Here is an 18,844-nt window from a genome sequence, read left to right on the forward strand (position 1 = left end):
GGGGGAAGGGGGTCAACAAGTTGGGCGAGGGGAAAATGCAGATGGCGAGACGGAACCGGGGACGCGCGCACCTGTTCCAGAGCCCGGATCAGCGTTTCCGGGGTTGGCGGGTCGAGGAAGTCAAAGTTGACCAGATCGTCGATACCCAGACTCTTCAGCAGGAGAACCACATTCCCAAGATTGGTGCGCTGAATTTCCGGCACGGTGTTCTCCTCCAGCTCGTGCTCATAAGACCAGCGAGTATACAGGCGGAAGCACTTGCCGGGACCCACGCGTCCAGCACGTCCTGCACGCTGGTTCACCATGGCACGCGAGCACTGATCCGGCCGGGGAATGAAGGGGGAGGAGGGAAGACAGGTGGTCAGAGGACATCAGGCAGGGCCGGGACGAGGCCCTTGGGATGGGGAGAGATGCCGCAACGGGGGGAACCGCGTGTGGCCACACACGATCACGTACCGGCGTCACCAGCAGCGACGACATGCCCGTGCGCGGGTTGTAGGAGTTGAGCTTGGAGAAGCCGGGGTCGATGACAAAGACAATGCCGTCAATGGTGATACTGGTCTCGGCGATGTTGGTGGCCAGGACCACCTTGCGCGAGCCGGCCGGCGTCGGCTCGAAAATCTTGTTCTGCATGTCGCTGGGCAAATTGGCATAAATCGGACAGATGATCAACTCCGGAGCCTTTGGCCCAAGAGCCTTCATGCGCTTTTGCAGGTTCTCCTGCACCGTTTCGATCTCCTCCTGTCCCGTGAGGAACACCAGGATGTCTCCCCGGCCCTGGGTCAGGTGGATTTGCAGCGTGGTCACCACGCAGGCATCCAGATAATCGGCCTCCGGGGACTTTGTGTAGTAAATGTCCACAGGGAACCGGCGGCCGTGCACTGGGAACAAGAGACGGAGGGGAGGAGTGAGGGAGAGGGGGGGAGGGTAACGGGACATAAGTATGCGTGGGTGGGTGCGAGCGAGCGAGCGAGAGAGAGAGAGAGGACCGGTGGCGCACTCTTGAAAATGAGGGCATCGTCGAAGAAGCGCGAAAATTTGTCCGCGTCCATGGTGGCACTCATGATGACCAGCTTCAAGTCCGGACGGTACCGAGCAATGTCCTTGACCAGACCGAAGAGGATATCCGTGTGCAGAGTACGCTCATGGGCCTCATCAATGATCATGACCGAGTAGGATTTCAGGTCCTGCAAGGGTGTGCGTCCGGCCATCGAGGGCGAAAAAAAGGGGGAGAGGGAGGCGAAGGTCAGCGATCGGGCCCCGTCCATCGGGGGCAGGAGAGGAGGAGGGGGGGGGGGGGCGCACCGGCTCGGTCATGAACTCTCGCAAAAGCATTCCATCAGTCATGTACTTGATCACAGTCCGGTCGCTGGTGCAGTCCTCAAAACGAATGGAATACCCCACCTCCTGTCCAAGGCGCGTGCCCATTTCCTCGGACACACGCTTGGCCACACTCATGGCCGCCACGCGTCGGGGCTGGGTGCAGCCAATGCGCCCACGCCGGGTGTATCCGGCCTCGTGCAGGAACTGCGGAATCTGGGTCGTCTTGCCGGAGCCGGTCTCACCGACCAGCACCACGACCTGGTTTTGCTCCATCACCCGGAGGAACTCCTCCCGATACTCGAAGGCCGGCAGGGACTCGCGTTGCTCCCGGATCGTGCGAGCTGAAGCCGAAGACACCGGACAGGCAAACAAATGGCAGAGGTGGACAAGATGGAGCCGATGGAGGGTGGCGGGGTGAGGGCGAGGGGGCGCATCGGTCAGACAAGCACCCGAAACTTGGTAGCCCACTTTGGCTGCCGGCTACACGTACCGCGGTGCCTCTCCTCCTGTGCGGCGATCTCGGCCGGGGTCAGCTTTTCGGCGGCCGGTGTCCCGCCGGCCACCTGGTCCAAAACGAACTCGATGTCCTCGCCTTGAAGGAGGTCATCCAACATGAGCAAGCCGGCGGGGCCCGAGCTGCCGGGGCCTGCCCGACCAGCGCCCGCTCCAAAACGCAGCTGGCCCTTGCCAATCTGCTCATCTTCCCAGGCCGACCGCCCGGTGTCTCCCTTCTCGGTGGAAGTGTACCGGCGGAACTGCTCGGCCTCCTTCTTGCGCGCGCGCTTGAGGTCCTTTTCAGGCTCGTAAGTGGTTTCTGGTGGGCGATGCGTCGCGCCGACACCGGCGAACAGACGCCGTCAGTCAAGCCGATCGCAAAAGCAGCAGGAGGGACATCGAGTGGAAGCAATGTCCACAGCGGCGGCGGTCGAGCGAAACATCCAGACAAACGAAACGCACCGTCGGGGAGAACATAGCCCGTCTCGACGGCATCCACTCGCTCGTGATGCTCGCTGGCCGTGCGGAAGGTGCGCTCGCGGAGCTCTCGCTGGCGGAGCTCTCGCTCGGTCAGGTCCTGATCGCGGAAGAGCAGGCGCTCGGCCCGGGCCAGAGCCTCGGCTTCGGCCAACTTGTCCGACACGCGCTTTTCCAAGTAGCTGGACCGGGAGATTTGCCGCGAGCGCTCCAGCACCTGCCGGCGCTCGTCGGCCTCCAGTCGAGCGATCAGGTCGCGCTCTTGGGCGGCCTCGCGATCGCGCCGGTCACGCTCCGACTCGCCGGTCGACCGAGTGGCCGCAGAGTCGCGAGCGCGCAGACGCTCCTCGAAAGCCAGGCGGTCTATCAGATCCTGGTCCTGGGTCGAGAGTTTCGACACTGGCTCTGACTCTGCGTGCCATGTGCAACAGGCGCATCAAGGGGGAAGAGAGAGGGAGAGAGAGAGGCACATGGGGAGAAAGGAGGCCGAGGAAAGGGTTAGCGCCTGGCAAATGCCCTGCAGGGGCTTCATGCAAAAGGAGGGAGCCGACGCACCAGACTCAGTGGCATGCGAGCCAGCGCCAGCCGACTGCTGGTTGCCCGAGTAGTCATACTCGTCGTCGTCGGACCGCCAGCCCTGTTCGGCATCACGGTGCCGGCGCTTGGCCTGCTGTCGGGACGAGGACATTCCGAAGACCCCAAGCGCGAGGAGGGGGGAAGAAGGAGCGACGGGAGGGGGCAGGGGGAAGGGGAGGGGGGGGGGGCGAGAAAGAGGGGAGGGGTAGCAGAGGGGCAGGGTGAAAGAGAAGGCGAGGGGAGGCGGAGAGTACCCTCTCATGGCCGGGGGGGCGCATGCCCATCGAGTTGCCTGCCCTTGAAGGCCGCTGATCGCGCCAAGTGCCAGCGGTTGGACGTCGTGTGACATGGTCCTGGTCATGCCGCAAGCCAATCACGCCCCTGCTCCCAGCGGACTGGCCCATGAATTGGCCATGCCGTCCCCCCGGACCGCGGCACCGGAAGACCGGCCCCAAAGTCGCGCCGCGCAGGGGCCCCACGTCTTGGGTTCGAGGGCAGCATGGGGCAGGAGGGACGCGTGTACTTGCGCAAGACCGCCCCAAGCTTGGGGGGGGCGGACATGAGGGAGGCCTGGGTGGGCAGGTAACGTACACACACATGCGCACACCTCCAACGCATGCCGCAGTGAGAGGCCCCGCGGCTGGGGGCTCCGACGCGTGCAGCACGTGCGTCCCCAGCCATCGCGGCCTGCCCGCAGGCCACTGCGGTGAACTGAAGCCCGAGTGTTCACTTGCCGCCCGGGCGCCACACACATCCGGGCCCCTGTGCCCGGCGCCTGTGCGTCCAAATGCGGGGGGAGCCTGCTCCTCGGAGTAACGCACGGCCCGTGGGAAATGGCCCCGCATGTCCCCCTCTTCCGCCCATGGGCGCCGGCATGGCGCGGGGTGTGCTCTTCACCTCAAAAGGGTCCCCCACGAAAGCCCGCGAGGGGAGAGGTCTGCCCTGCATTCCTTCCACTGGAATCCTCCCCCTCCCCCCCCCTACAAACGCACATCCGCCAGCACAATCGCGCACACACACACACACACACACACACACACACACACACACACACACAGCCATCAGCCATCAGCCATCAGCCAGAGGATATACCGCCAAGATGACCGCTCCCCTTGATGCGCCTGCCACCGCCGACACCACTACCACCACCGATGCCTGCTTCAAGCCCAAGGCCGCGCCCGGATTTTACCAGCGCCTGCCGAAGGTGGAGCTCCATGCGCACCTGAATGGCTCGATCTCGGCCCATGAGATCTCGATTCTGCTGCGACGCCGGCCGCCCCCGGATGCCGACCGCCTTCAGCTCCTGGCGAAGCTCGGCATCACCCCGGGCGCCGGGGCGGAGGGGGCCTCCGATGAGGAGACCGCCGAGGCTCGGCTGTGGGGCCCTGCCGGGGCCCTGGAGCGCGGCCTCTCGCGCTATCTCTCGCTCGGCGGCCTGTCGCTGGAGGCCTTCTTCCCGATCTTCGGGTCGGTGGTCTACTCGGCCACGTCCACCCTAGCCGGGGTGTTTGACGCGACGGCCCTGGTCATCGAGGCCTTTTATGAGGATGGCGTCCGGTATCTGGAGCTTCGGACCACCCCGCGCGTCCTGTCCACCTCGCAGCTGAATGTCCACGCCCAGGGCCGGGACTTGGCCGATGCGCAGCGCATCGCCGGGCGCACCCTCTACTTGAACACGGTCATCGAGGCCATGGAGGCCACCTGTGCCAGCCTGGCCGCCACCCATGGGCCCAACCATGATGACGGGCTCCCGCCGATCACCGTTCGGCTGATTGTTTGTCTCGACCGGCGCCACTCGCCGGAGGAAGGTCTGGAAATCGTGGACATCGCCGCCGGTCTGGCTCGCGCCCACCCGGGAGCCGTGGTTGGCGTCGATCTGTGTGGCCCCCCGACGGTATGTTCCCTCCCCCTCCCCCATGCTGTCCTCTTGTCGCAGCTCCTCCTCCTCCTCCTCTTCCTGGCGGGGGGCTTCCCCTTCGTGTCCCGCGCACGCAGCAGAGCCCGCCCCGCCCGCCCCTCTGCCCTCCTCCTCTCCCTCCAGGCCCCATCCTGCCTGGTGCACGTAAGGCCTCGCTTTCCTCCCTCCCCCCCTCCCTTGAGTGATGGCACAGAGCCACACAACCCGGCCCTCGGAGAGCCGCTGAGGGCAGGATAATACCAAGAGTGCTGTGCACCAGGCACCGCCTCCGCCCGGGGGGGGGTGGGCTAGGACCCCCCTTTTCGTGGGCCACCCCCTTCTCCCCCTTTCGCGCCCTGGGTGGAGGCGACTGTACTGGCAGAGGCTCACGCGGGGCTTGAAGGTGGCTTTCATGTACCCGCCCCGGGGTACTGTCCTTTCCCCTTCGCCGCCACGCGTGGCCTCCCCGGTTCGATCTCCCTGTGCAAACGGGCGGATGCGAGACATGAAGCAATTGAAAACCCACACGCCCGACTGGCGTTCCTCCTCCCTGCTCCTCGGAGCAGAGGGAGCAGCCTGACAACGCCCCTCACGGGCCTCTCCTCCCCCTCCCCCCTTCCAGCGCACACGGTCCTCTCCCCCTTCTTCTCCCGTCTCCTCATCTATCTCCCCCCCCCCCCCCCCCTCGGCCCCTTCTCCTCTCGGAGTAGGAACGGGCGGGGGAATGGGGGGGATCTCCGGCAATCTTTCGCAAGGTGCCTCCTTGCTGTGTCATCCTCAAGAGTTGCCAACTGACCGTCCTACCACTCCTCATACCATGCATGGGGGGGGGAAAAAAAAAACTCCCCCCTAGGTGTCACAATATGACCAGTTCCGGCCGGCCTTCCGCCGGGCCAAGCACCTCGGCCTGGCCGTCACCCTGCACGTACGCCGCCCACCACGCCTGACAAGTCGCACGAGCCTCCCCTCGGCTGACTGGGCCCATGCCTCCCCCTCCCCTGTCTATCTCTCTCTCTGTGTGTGTGTCTCTCCCGCTTGCTCACACACATGGGCCCACTTGACACCCACCAGGCTGCCGAAATTCCCGAGCGCGCAGATGTCGAGACCAACATCATGCTGGACGATGGTGTCGACCGGCTTGGCCACGGCACGTACATGGGCCCGGCCACGTGCGAGCGCGCCCTCCGCGAGCGGGTCCCCCTTGGTTCGTTTCCCTGCCCCCTTTGCTGCGTTTGCCTGCGCCCCGGCGCAGCTGCCCCACGTCTTCACCAGGGCAGCCAGCCGGGAGCACATGCCCACATCGGTGTATCCCCTGCCCCCCCCCCCTGCCCTGTGTTTCCCTCTCCCTCTCTTCTCACGCACGCACACACGCACACACACCCGCCGACTGGACCCCATCGGGACCGGCCTACAGAGCTCTGCGTGTCCTCCAACTGCCTGTGCGGCACCATCCCCTCGGAGGCCGAGCACCACTTTGGATACTGGCACTTCCATGTCTCGGAGCGCCGGCGCCATCCGCACCATACGGACCTGCCGGGCCCGGCGGCGGCGGCCCTGCGCGGTGAGGACGGCCATCATCCGGTGGCCCTGTGCACTGACGACCGGGGTGTCTTCGGGGCGGAGCTCTCCTACGAGTATCGCCTGGTGGGCCAGGCATTCGACCTGTCGGAGGAGCAGCTAACCGAGCTGTCCCGCCGGGCGGCTTGGGCCTGCTTCATTGGCGGTCGGTGTGCCGGGGCCTGGGCCGAGGGTGTGGCCGACCGGACCCCCGCTCTCCATGCGGACGATCCGGCCCTGCCGGAGCACCTGAAGGCCGACTGCCCGGGCTCGGATGACAGTGACAGTGCCGCCGAGGCCAATCGGCGCCGTGCCACCGAGTGGCTTGCCCAGTGGGATCATGCCATCAACTGCTTCATCAACCGCGAGAAGGCCCTCAAGTAGCCGGCAATAATAGTAATAATAATACTCAGCAGGAGGAGGGCAAAAAAAAAAAAAGACCCCCCCCCCCCCCGCCCCTCCCTCGAGGGCCATCCTTCCTTCCGAGACGGCGCGCGCCCCTTGCCACTAGAGGCGAGACAGGGCCGGGCTTCTCGCTCGCCGGTGTAACATATCCTCCCTTCATTTGTCCTCCCCTCGCCCCTCCCCCATAGAGAGAGAGAGAGATGACACACACACATACACACATGCACCACACACACACATACGAGTGAGGGCGATGGTGAGAGGGAGGCGGGAGCAGGGGAGCGCGGGGGGGAGGGGGGGGGGGGGGGGACCCCCCAGGCCGGCATCGCCCCCCGGAGGCAGGGGCGCCGCCGGCAGGAAGTGCTCCAGGGCCTGGGGCAGGGGAGACTGCCAAGAGCTTAACCCGGCTGGTCGGATTTCCCGCCCCAGTTCAATTTGGACACGTGACGTATATTTAATAAACCGAGATTCGATCCACCTGCGCTGTGACGCGACAACAGCGGAATGGTGTTCGCTCGGTGTGTGTGGGTTTAGCCGAAATCATTGTGGGCCGTGGCTTGCCGCGGTCTGGCGGAGGGGGGAGCGGCGAGGCCGGCTGTGGCGGGGTGTTTTTTATTCGATTGTGGGGTTCGCATTGGACTCGCCGCCTGGAGCTGGGCCTTTGCCCCGCGTGCGCCTCTTCCCCGGATCGTGGGCGAGAAATGCCCCAAGAGGCGTTGAACTTTTTCGGCATGCCCTCACGCCCGGGGCACGGGGGACCCCGCCGATATATCCGCACGAAGGGTTCCTCATTTCTTATTTATTTCTTCGGGACTTTCACGTGTGGGGGATTATGCAAGGCCTTGAAGATTATCGCTCGCCGGGGCCCCATGCCTTCGGGTCTGTGTGGCTGTGTGATCCTCACGGGTGTACGTTGCTGGCAGAGGTGCCCGGCCGGAGGGGGCCTACGGCCTCATCGGCTGTGTCGGCCTTCGCCTCGGAATTGACGAGCCAACGCTCCCGGTGAACGCTGCGCGATGCACTCCCCCTCCTCCCTCTCCCCCATCCGAGAGCCTCCAGACAGACCGCCAGGCTCCTGCCCATTTCTGGCATGGGCAGCAAGGCCCATGGTCGCGGCAGCCACTGTAGACACTCCAGAAACCCCCCGGGGCTGCACTAAGGCACCATGTGAGCACCTCTGGCAGCAGCAGCACGTGTGCTCTTCCGATCTCCGAGAGCCTCCAGACAGACCGCCAGGCTCCTGCCCATTTCTGGCATGGGCAGCAAGGCCCATGGTCGCGGCAGCCACTGTAGACACTCCAGAAACCCCCCGGGGCTGCACTAAGGCACCATGTGAGCACCTCTGGCAGCAGCAGCTTAGAGCGCGACAGCTAGACTGTAGCGGAGCAGGTGGGGGAGGCGACGAGGGCAGGAGAGTAAGCAGCGGGAGAGCCATGCGCCCGGTGCCAAGCACCCAGGGCCGGCATGTCGGCCGACGATGGAAGGGCAGCCCGGCCAGGGGCAGGCCAGGGGAGTGGGAGCAGCCTGGTCTCGGCAATCTGCACTCCCGGGTGCAGGCCCCCCGCCGCTTGCACAAGATCGGAAGAGCGTCGTGGGCGACGAGGGCAGGAGAGTAAGCAGCGGGAGAGCCATGCGCCCGGTGCCAAGCACCCAGGGCCGGCATGTCGGCCGACGATGGAAGGGCAGCCCGGCCAGGGGCAGGCCAGGGGAGTGGGAGCAGCCTGGTCTCGGCAATCTGCACTCCCGGGTGCAGGCCCCCCGCCGCTTGCACATCCCGCGGCAAGTACGCGGGGGTGGGCTTGATGGCGGGAGAGGCAGCGCGGCCCGTGGCGGTTGCAGGCCCATGCAGCCGGCGGCCCAGGGGGAATGGGTGTGCACACCTTTTTTCGGCCGGCATGCCTCCGGCCACTGGTGCCCCATGCACATGTCATTCCCTCCTCCGCCATTGGACACTCTGTCCCCTTTCCATTCTCCTTCGCCCGTTCGCTTTCACACACACAGCCCGACATGTACCTCTCGCGCATTCCCACCACCCTTCCGCCTGGCACCTCCGCGGGGAATTGTGCCGAATTTTGCAGCCTCACCCTGTTCCGGGAGTATCCTGCCACTCGAGAGAGAGAGAGAGAGAGAGAGAGAGAGACAGCAAGGAGGCCAGGCGTCCGGGAGGAAGCCCTCGGCTCCTGCTCTCCTGCCGATCTGCTGTCTGCTATCTTGCATAACTTTGCCTGGCCTCCCGACCGGGCGCCCTGCCCCTTGTGCCCCCGCCGCCTCTCTGACATACTGCATTGCGCCCCGCCATCCCTGCTCCTGTTGCCTGGCAGATTCTTCCCCCCGTCGACCACTCCCCGTACGCATGGCATCACCCCCCTGCCTCGCTGTGCCGGACCATGACAACCATGCATTACCATCGCCCGCCGTGCTAACACTGTGCCTGTGCCTCCGGATTCCCACCGCCCTCATCTCCATTGCACCAACATACACACACACACACACACACACATCGCACACACACACACACACACACACACACATGTATCGGCTCCATGTTGGGCACCGACACCGGGTCGTCACCACCCCCCAGGTCCACCATGAGGCCCTCGGCGCGGGATTTGCTCCGGCGGCTGCTGTTGGCGACGATGCTGGCGGCGCTGGCTCTTGCGGCCACCACCGCCCTAGCCCGGCAGCCGGTTCGCCTCTCGTCGGCCCCCCCGGTCGGGGCCATTACCCTGCCAGCCGGGGCATCCTACAGCACCGGCACCACCACCGGCGAGGTGCACATCAGCGACCCGGTGAAGACCGTGCGCGAGGAAATCACCAGCACCCCCGATGGCGACCGGATTACCACCATCACCACGACCACCGTCACCAAGACCTCCACCGTGAGCACGCTGGTCCCGCCGAACATCGCCACGCTGGAGCGCCAGTCCGACAAGGCCAGCATCGGGGGCGCTCGCCCGGCCATCGGTGGCTCGGCCGTGCCCCTGTCATCGACCCAGATCCATCAGAAGCTCCAGGCCGAGGAGCGCCAGCGCCAGCAGCAGGCTCCGGCGGCCAGCCGGTCCGGCCGCGTGGCCGGGTGGGACTTGCAAAAGGGCCCCTCGGGCGGGTGGTCGTATGCGCGCATGGCCGGTGCCGGCACCGGCCGGCAGGCCGGCCAGCCCGGCAGCCGGTCCATGAACATCAATTGGGATGCCAAGCTGAGCGATTTGCGCGGCGACACGGGGCCCGAGCCGGCTCGCCAGTGGTTCCGCGCGTACCGCCGCGCCGCCGGGCCCGGTGCTGGCGGCACCGGGGCATCTCGCACCACGCACGAATACGCCAAGGCCGATGGCAAGCAGGCCGCCCATCGGCCGGCACCGCACCATGATGATGGACATGCCCAGCGGGCCGCCGGTGACGAGCCGCACAGCCACATCGTTCGCCGGGTGGTCCCGAGCCCGGTGCTCGGGGACGACGCCCACCGCCGGGTCATGTGGTCGGCCGACGCACAGAATGTCCTCTACACCTCGGAAGCCAAGAAGAGCCTGCGCCAGCATTACAGCCGCTGGAATGGGCTGGTCGTGCCGGGGATCGTTTGCCTGGCGGCCTTCTTCTTCTACCGGTGGCTGGCCAACCAGGTCCGGCGCTCCAACTCCCGGTGGATTGGGGCCGGCATTCGCAACGACTATGCCGAGCGCAGTGCCATTGCCTATACGCGCCGCCAGCACCAGGCCCCGGACCATGGCGGCTCGGACACGGCCATGTCGGCCGCCGCCCATCGAAGCCAGGACCTGGCCCGCGCGGTGGACGCCTTCCGCGAGGACTGGGATGGGCGGGTGGTCAGCATCATCCATGCGGTCATCAGCACCACCCTCTCCCTGGCGTGCATTCGCGCCGACGAGGCGGTCCTGCGCCACGGCAGCCCGGAATACCAGCTGGGCTACTACAGTGCGTGCGGTGCCCCTGGTCCCGGGTCGTCGGGCCTGCTCATTCCTTTCGCGCTCGTTCTGCCCACCCGGCCTCCCTCCCGGCGGGGGGGAGGGGATGCTTTTGGCTTTTGGTCGTCCGGCTGGGTTGGAGGGGGGGGGGGGCAGGGCGGGGACCCAGCCCTGTGGGCCTGCTGGACTTCGCCATTCCCCGGAACAAGCGCCGGGGGATGGCCCACCCCCGTGCCGTCCGACAAAGACCACTGACCCCGCACGCGCCGCACATCGCGAACCACCCACACACCATGGACTGTGCCCGCCCATGCGTGTGCACCGGCGGCGGCAAAACAGCCTTCGGTGCCACCCCCCTGCATGTTCTCACCCTGGCCGCCAGCTGCGGCTACATGATCTATGACTCGCTGCACATGGCCCGGATCCGGCCCTGGACCGGGGGCGACACGGCCATGACCCTGCACCACATCGGCTGCGCCATGGCCTTCGTCCTGTCGATGGTCAGCGGCCTGGGCCGGGCACATGTCTGCTCGCTGCTCATCACCGAGAGCACCACCCCCTTCTTCCACACCCGGTGGTTCATCCGCCGGCTGAAGGAGTACAACCAGGCGCGCTTCGAGCGCGAGGAGCGCGAGTTCATTCGCGACCAGTGGCGGCCGGCCCTGGCCCAGGTGTCGGACTACGCGCCGGCCCTGGCCCGGCTGAGCCAGGAGTCGGTCCTGGCCCCGGATGGCGTGATGTATCCCGGGCAGCCGGCCCTCCGGCCGGTGCTGGTCGATGGGCGCACGGTGGCCGCCCTGCACAGTGGCCATGGCGCCGGGGCGGCCCTGGCGGCCGCCCATGCCGAAGCCCCGGGCGGCCACATCGACTCCATCGAGCGCCTGGATGACGGCCGGTGGAACCAGTTCACCGAGGAGCAAAAGTCCGTCATTTGGAGCCGGCACCGGCGCTCGGTCCGGGCCTTCAATGCGCTGCTCCACCGGGCCAAGGTGACGGCCGACCTGCTGTTCGCCGTGATGTTCTTCACGGTGCGCATCCTCAGCGGCGGGCGCAATCTCCTCCACATCATGGTCAACTGCCTGCAGGCGCTGGTCCTGCCGCCGCGCGAGGCCAGCCTCAGCCGCGGCCTCACTCGGCCACACCGGTGGACGGCCCTCACTCTGAGTGGCCTGGCCGTGGCGCACTTCGCCCTGAACTTCGGCTGGTTCTTGATCATCTGCCGGACGGTCCTCCGCGCGGCGTACACGTCCCTGGTCTCCTGGGCCGGGCCCGGGGCCAGCAGCCTCTTCGGCCTGTCCGGGCTGACGGGCCTCCGGGACTTCAGTGTCCGGGTGACGGCCGGACGCGATGCCCCGGCCGCCACGACCGAGGCCCGGTATGCCGACCGGTCGGCCAGCTACCGCCGCCGCCGGCCCGAGGGGGCGGCCAGCCTGCCGTCATCGGTCAGCGCCAGCAAGCCGGGCCAGTGGTTCGACGACCGGCTCCGGTCCCGGCCGGCCGAGCGCCTTTCGAGCTTGCTTTCCTCGCCCCCGCGGCAGATGGCGGCCACCAGCGGTGGTGGTGGTGGTGGTGGTCCTCGCAGCCCCGGCAAGTATGCCGACGACGAGAACTGGCGCAACATCGATCGGAGTTGGGAAGCCCATGGAACCGCTTCGGGAGCCGCCTCCCCCGTGGACGGCCCCCGGTCTCCGGAGCCGCTATCGCCCCGCCTCGACCGGAAGGAGGCCCTGGATACGGGGATCACCCAGCAGGGCCGCCGGCCCGGCCATGTGGCTTCTGTTGGTACGCGTCGCCCCCGGCATCAACGGCGGTAGCACGCTCGGGGCCTGGTGCTCTCGTGTGTGTGTGTGTGTGAATGCTCTGGTTTGCCGGCCAGGGAGGGGGCGGGACCGGGAAGGAGGAGGAATGGCTGTGCTCCGCCGCTGCATGGGGGGGGGGCCGGGGAGGGAGAGACTGGCACCTGCCGCGAGCGCACCGGAGCCTGCAATTGCTGCGCCGTCCTCTCGCGCGCATCTGCCTCGCGTCCCAGTGCGATACGTTGGTCCCCCAAGAAAGGGCCGAAGAGCACCAGCGTCTCCTGGGGCACATGTTTTCGCTCTTTTTTTCCCGTCCCCCTCCCTTTGCGCCTGGTGGAGAGAAATGGACATTCATCGAGAGAGAGAGAGAGAGAGAGAGAGAGAGATCCCCGAGACGACACCCTCCTCCTCCCCCCCTCGAAAGGCGAAGGGGGAGGGGACATGCGCAGGGGAGGGGCCTGGGGGAGGAGCACATTGTCCCGATGCAGCCTGTGAACCATCCAAGCCGCGGGATTCCAACCGACGCCACTCCGGGGAACGAGGCGTGGAGATGGGGGCGAATGCAAAGATAGAGCCACCGAGAGAGAGAGAGAGAGAGAAAGAGAGAGAGGAGCAGCCAAAGGGCGACAAGCAATAGCCGAAAGGTCGCACAGGGGAGACCAACAGCGGGCAACCCCGGCGCGAGCTGCCCGGGATCCGACGGAGGAGAAACCCATGATGGGCTTCCCCTCCCTCCTCTCCCCGCACCGGAGTGCGAGAGTAGGTGCCCTTTTTTTTTCTCGGCCCTTGAACTGACTCGCCCCTTGGAATTGTCCCCCCACACGCGCGCCGCACGCGCGCGCAATGCACAGCCGGCCAGCCCCGGCCGGACTTCGCAAACGGCGTGACGTACTGGTTTACCTCGCGCGATCAGGACACCACCTCGGGACCCGGCGAGCAGCACGGCCATCATCGCCGCCACCAGCACCACCCCCACCACCGCCATGCCCATCAGGAGGTGCCATCTTCAGCCAGCGAACATTCGATCGCGTTGTCGGCGGCGGACTCGCACTTCTCCACGACCGACGATCTGACCCACCAGATGATGTACGGCGCCCATCACTACCACCAGCCGCGTATGGGCGGCCCGTCGCGGGGCTCCTCCTCCGACGGGCTGAATGCCTCGGCCTCCGAGGCCGACAGTGGGCCGTCCTTTTTGCAAAGCCTCTGGTCCATCCCGGACCGGCTGAGTGACTGGCTCGGGTACACCGCCCGCCGGCAGGATTTCTTCGATCAAGAGGAGGAGGAGGAGGAGGAGGAGCATGCCTCCCTGGAGGAGGGTGGCCGGGGCCATGTGTCCTCCTGGCGGCAGGGCCACCATCATTCGCGCCAGCACCAGCACGACCATCACCATGAGCCGCACCGGCGTCTGGAGCACTCCCGGCCCGGAAATGCCCAGCTCTACGGCCGGTACCGGTCGCAGGAGCTCGATGACCCGCCCCTGGTGGATGCGGTCCGGGCCCGCCGCGAGGAGCGTCTTCACTCGATGCCGTCGGGGGCCGAGCAGCAGCAGCAGCAGCAGCAGCACCACAGCCACCACCATCGCCACTATTCGGCGTCGGGCGTGAGCGGCTCTCGGCACTCGGCGGGGCACATGACGATGGCCGCCGGCGAGGCGGCCGGCGCTGGGCGTGGTGGGGGCGGGCCGTCGCGCTTGGCGTCGGGCTCCTCCCACCCCCGGGACGGCGGCACCCGCAGCGCGAGCATCGACTACACCATCTCCGCGCGCCTGCGCTCGGACGCCTCCATGAGCGACCTGCTGAGCTTCGGGCCGGACGACTCCTCCGGCACTGGCAGCGGGTCCGGCAGCACCTCCAGCCGGCACGCGGCCGGCATGGACGCCGCCTCGACGGCCCTGGGGGGAGATGGCCGCGGCCCTGCTGCGTCGGCGGCGCCGGGGGAGCAGGCGGCCCGCCTGCGCCGGGAGCCGGCGGCCGGCAGCGGCACGGGCACAGGCGGCGGCCTCTTCGACCTGCGGGAGGATGAGGATGCCCACCAGGTGGCCATCTGCCGGATGAGCTGCAACCACACCACGCAGATGGTGTCCGGCCACAAGGAGGATCTGTTCATCGATCCGGAGCTGTGTCCGGTGCCGATGCAAGGCCGGTCGTCGTTCATCACGTCCGAGAGCGGCACCGTGCCGGCCGGGCCGCTGGATGAGCGGTTCCTGCACTGTGCCCCGGGGGTGGCGGCCAACCGGCGCAACCTTTCCATCAATGTCGGCGACGAGTGGTCCTCGACATTGCGCGGAACCGAGGTGGAGATCGGCAGCCCGCGCGACCTGCCCGAGGGCGAGTACTTCAACCTGCAGCTGGACAGCATGAACCTGGCCCGGCCGATGATCCACTACAGCATCCTCTCGTCCGGCAGCCAGGCGGTCCAGCCGGTGGAGATCATCGAGGGCCTGGACACCTCGCCACCGCGCCAGTCGTATTTGGAAAAGAAGATGCGCGAGAATCCGGAATTGTGGGGCAGGCCCGCGGGGGCGGCACCCGGCGACGGCCCGGAGGAGCCCCGCGTGGCGCGCTTCTTCCCCAGTGAGGACTCCCGCGCGTCCGGGTCCTCCTCCTTCTCCTCCGAGGACAGCCTGAGCGCCGGTGGCGGCCCGGGCAGCAGCGGCTCCGTCGGGGGCGATTCGGCCATCACCGGGGGTGACCATTTGGCCGCGGCCGCCGCCGGCGGCAAGGCTCCCATGCGTCGGTCGGCGCGTCGGGCGGCGGCGGCCGCCGCCGCCGCGGCAGCTGCTGCCTCCTCCTCGGACGCCACCGCCGCCGCCTCCTCCGCCGCCACCAAGGCCAATGCCAAGCAGGGTCCATCGGCCAAGTCGACCACCCCCCAGCCATCGCACAAGAAGGTGACCTTCCTGTCGAAGGAGGCCGCAGCCGCGGCGTCCGGGGGTGCCGTGTCGTCCAACAACTCCTCGGACGACTCGAGTGTGCCGCTGGCCGAGCTGGTGGTGCGCGCCGTCACCGGGGGCCGCAGCAGCACCGCCAAGCAGTAGTGTGTGTGTGTGTGCGTATGTCCTGCGCGCCACCGGGCGGGAGAGGGGGGGGGGCGGATGGACGAGCGGTCAGCCTGGGGCGCGAGAGAGCAAGAGAGCGACCGAGAAAGAGAGGCGCAGAAAGAGGGCTCCCGTCTGATGTGAAGGCGCGAGGTGGTAGACGCGCGTTGGGCCACGGCGGCAGGAGAGAGAGGCGCGGAGAGGGGGGGGGCGGGCCAGAGAGAGCGAGAGAGAGAGGCATGCACCGCCCTTGCCACAGGGAAGCGGATGCCCCCCTTGCACACGGTGTGCGGGGCCTCGGTACGCGCCTGTCGGAGAGAGGGCGTGCCCCTGGCCGGTGGCGCGCTGGAAAGCGTGTGCCCCGCCATGTGTACATCCAACCTCCCCACATTTCCTCCCCCCCCCCCCTCCCGGCCCCTCCGCCCAACCCCGCCGCCTCTGTCCGGCGCCCTGGGTGTTTCCCCCCTGGCCCTCCCCCCCTGCCGCGCGCGGTGGTGTGCGAGAATAACGATGATAACACCTCGCAGGCCGGCGTGCGGTGGAGAAAAACGCGCGCGCGCGCGCGCGCGCGTGATGTACCCCCCGCAAAAAGGGAGAGCTTGGACGAGAGAGCGAGAGAAAGAGAAAAGGCGCGAACAATGCCGAGCATTCGAGATAATACAATTATATTCTGTGCTGGATATCTGGATTTCGGCAGAAGCTCCGCGTTGTTGAATGGTGTTCTCGGGCGCTTGAGCGGAGCACGTTTCTGCACCGTCGCCGGACGTGTGCCGAGGGCGCCCTCCTGGGAGAGGAGGGGGATGGGCGTTGGCAATGTCCCCCCGTCCCCCGAAGAACTCGTTCCCCGTCTCGGGGGGTGGCAGCTCCCGGCGGAGGGGCGCCCGGGCAAAAAGGAAGACCGAGGAACGAGGGGGCGTTGTTAGGCAGAGGGAGCCTGGCTGCCCTGCGGCCAAACCGGCTGCCTGCAGGGGGAAGGCGGGACATTAGCCTGAGAGAGGGACAAGGATCGGTGGTGGTCCGGTGGCGACAATGCCGATGAAGGCGCGGCCATGCTGTGACGGCGATCGAGCGCTCGTGATGCTGGGGCGGCCGTGTCAGGGTTGGGTGAGGTGGTTCCCAGGGCGGGGGCTGGGGGGGGGGGGGGGGGGGGGGGGGGGGGGGGGGGGGGGGGGGGGGGGGGGGGGGGGGCGGCGCGCTGCTGTCAACCGAGAGTCTGGAGGGTTATTTTCCGCTCGCGGGCGCGAGGGGTCTCGTTTCCCGCGCCAGGTGCGAGTGCATGTGCGAGAGAGAGAGAGAGAGAGAGAGAGAGAGAGAGGGAGAGGGGGGGGGGGAGAGAGATGAACCGGTGCCAGGGGGGGGGGGAACAAGCACTACAGGAAGGCCCGTCAGCGGAGTATTTTCGCTGGGCTCATGGGCGGGGGATGCGCCGGAAAGCGGTGATGTGGCGCATTCTTTGAGCCGAGGGAGGCGGGGAGAAGGCGCACACTCCGGGCGTCCTCTCATGCAGGCGTGTATGGGGCATTGCGCTCCCAAGCCAGCGCAGGCTCGTCGGAATTCCCCAGAGACCCCGGGCGAATCCGTGGAAAGGGACCACACGCCCCGCCCAGGCCCCTCGGGGCGGCGGGGGCATGTCCGTTAGGAACGCCTTGGAGGGGGAAATCAGCGAGAACTGGGGCAAGGAACAATCAGGCAATGAAGGGGACAAGAGAGAGAGAGAGAGAGAGAGAGTCCGGGGGGAGAGGGGGACCATGGAGGCGAAGGGCGCGGGGGGAACGGCCTCCCAGGCGCAGGCGCATTCCCCAGCCCCCCCGGCCTGCCGGCCCCCCGGACCGTTACATTCCAGCTGGCCCTTGGAACAGGGAGCCCCGTAGTCGCAGCATGGGCGGGTTCCCGGAAGGTCTCCTCGGCCAGTCACAAAGCCGAATCCACCAAGACCGGAGGCGGGAAGGGCAAGGGCAGTCCCCGGGCGGGGCCCAAAGCATGCAGGGGGAGGGGCCGGGGGGCAGGGGGGCAGACAAAGAGCGAGAGGGAGGCACAGAGGCAGAGCGGGCCGGAGGGGCGCGAGAGGTGCCGAGCCCGTCCGGAGGGGCTGGCGGCGAAGATGGCGGAGCAAAATGTCCCCGCCCCCGGTGAAGTGAAATATCACTCTGCAGGGTGCACGGGGAGGGAGGGTTCCCCCTCGCCGGCCCGAATGAGGGCGCCCGGACGGCCGTTGGATACGGCGCACCGGTCCGGTCAAAACATTCCTCCCACCCAGCGCCAACCCTGGATGCCCCTTGCCGGGGAGGGGCCGGGCCCTGGCAGAGGGGCCCGAGGGCGGCGGGCCGGCGGGGCGGGGGGGGGGGGGGAGAGAACCAGGCGAGCGGACGGCGTGGCCGTTCCCGTTCGCTCGGCGGCTCCTTTCGAAGGGCGCGGATTTCACACGACCCCATTTGGCGAGGGGCCGGCGCGGCTGGAATCCCACACCACTGGGTGCGAGAAGGGGTCCTGGCCGCCCTTCCAGCCTCCCGGCTGTGTGGGGTGGGTCTTGTACCGATGTGTGCACCACACAGACACACAGACACACTCACTTGGCCCGGCTGTGTGCCGGATGTGCGGCCAAGGAGCCGGAAAAGGGATCTTAATATTGTTGGCGTTATTTGTGTCAGCGGCTCTGGCCCCTTTGCTGCGGGCCGCCTGGCGGAGGGCCACCACAAAGGAGACGGAGAGACGGGCAGGGGCGCGTTGGGAAAGGGGCCACACACACACACACTGCAGCTTGTCGGGCCTCCCTGTGTCCCCCGATACGATATCCAGCCCCCGTCGTGGGTGACGCGTGCGAGGCATGCGTGCGCGAGAGAAAAAAAAACCCCGGGGACGCCCCGCCCGCCTTGCCTCGGCCCGCCAGCCCCCCGGCCCCGCCCGGTGTCCGCCGGATCACCCAGGGTAACACCCCCGGCGGGGCGGTCCTCGTAGTTGTGGCGGGCCGCTTGTCGGGCGCGGCCGCGCCGGGGACGCCCCTCAATCGCCGGAGCGCCGCCCCGCCTTTCGGGAAGCACCCAATAGCGCGGGCACCTGAGGGGGGCAGCCCAGCTACCCGAGGGGCAGAGAGACGAGGCATGCCCGCCGGGCGGTCCTTTGAGCGTGGCCCCGGCGGGCCCTGCCGGCGGGGACCTCCCTCGTAATTGGCCTGGCACGGGGTACCTGGACACCGGCCCCCCCCCCCCCCCCCCTGCGCGCCGGGCCTGCCCTCCGCGGTGACACGCAGGGTGCACCGGCGCGGCCATGTCTCGCCGCGGACCGACGAGTCGGCGGAGGCACGCGCCGTGCGGCCCTCGGAGGCCGCGCAAGTGGCCGGCGGCTGGCTCGGCGGGCGGGGGCG

General features: G+C 67.7%; 3 protein-coding genes across 3 annotated transcripts in view; 2 read left to right on the plus strand and 1 right to left on the minus strand.

Annotated features, from left to right (window-relative positions):
* The window catches only part of H696_03906 (adenosinetriphosphatase), a gene marked incomplete at its 3' end in the record, with an annotated part of 4,208 nt that extends 1,163 nt beyond the window's left edge, over nucleotides 1-3,045 (minus strand). Inside the window, exons 1-7 of the mRNA XM_009497769.1 lie at nucleotides 2,851-3,045; nucleotides 2,281-2,706; nucleotides 1,814-2,137; nucleotides 1,306-1,664; nucleotides 1,001-1,187; nucleotides 457-881; nucleotides 18-317 (exon numbers count right to left, since the gene is read on the minus strand). Coding sequence (XP_009496044.1) covers nucleotides 18-317; nucleotides 457-881; nucleotides 1,001-1,187; nucleotides 1,306-1,664; nucleotides 1,814-2,137; nucleotides 2,281-2,706; nucleotides 2,851-2,983 — 2,154 coding nt within the window. The 5' untranslated portion in view covers nucleotides 2,984-3,045. The remainder of the gene's footprint in view (nucleotides 1-17; nucleotides 318-456; nucleotides 882-1,000; nucleotides 1,188-1,305; nucleotides 1,665-1,813; nucleotides 2,138-2,280; nucleotides 2,707-2,850) is intronic.
* Nucleotides 3,046-3,916: 871 nt separating this feature from the next.
* On the plus strand, nucleotides 3,917-6,963 carry H696_03907 (hypothetical protein). Its single transcript, XM_009497770.1, has 4 exons — nucleotides 3,917-4,765; nucleotides 5,622-5,693; nucleotides 5,840-5,972; nucleotides 6,183-6,963. The coding sequence occupies exons 1-4, from the start codon at nucleotides 3,971-3,973 to the stop codon at nucleotides 6,707-6,709; spliced, it is 1,527 nt and encodes a 508-aa protein (XP_009496045.1). The 5' UTR covers nucleotides 3,917-3,970; the 3' UTR covers nucleotides 6,710-6,963.
* Nucleotides 6,964-9,318: 2,355 nt separating this feature from the next.
* Nucleotides 9,319-15,483, plus strand: H696_03908 (hypothetical protein; the record flags this gene model as incomplete). The annotated part of the gene is made up of 3 exons (XM_009497771.1): nucleotides 9,319-10,657; nucleotides 10,987-12,429; nucleotides 13,295-15,483. The coding sequence occupies 3 exons, from the start codon at nucleotides 9,319-9,321 to the stop codon at nucleotides 15,481-15,483; spliced, it is 4,971 nt and encodes a 1,656-aa protein (XP_009496046.1).
* Between the last annotated feature and the right edge of the window lie 3,361 nt (nucleotides 15,484-18,844).

This window comes from Fonticula alba, assembly GCF_000388065.1.
Source record: "Fonticula alba strain ATCC 38817 unplaced genomic scaffold supercont2.6, whole genome shotgun sequence".
Classification (NCBI taxonomy): domain Eukaryota; order Rotosphaerida; family Fonticulaceae; genus Fonticula; species Fonticula alba.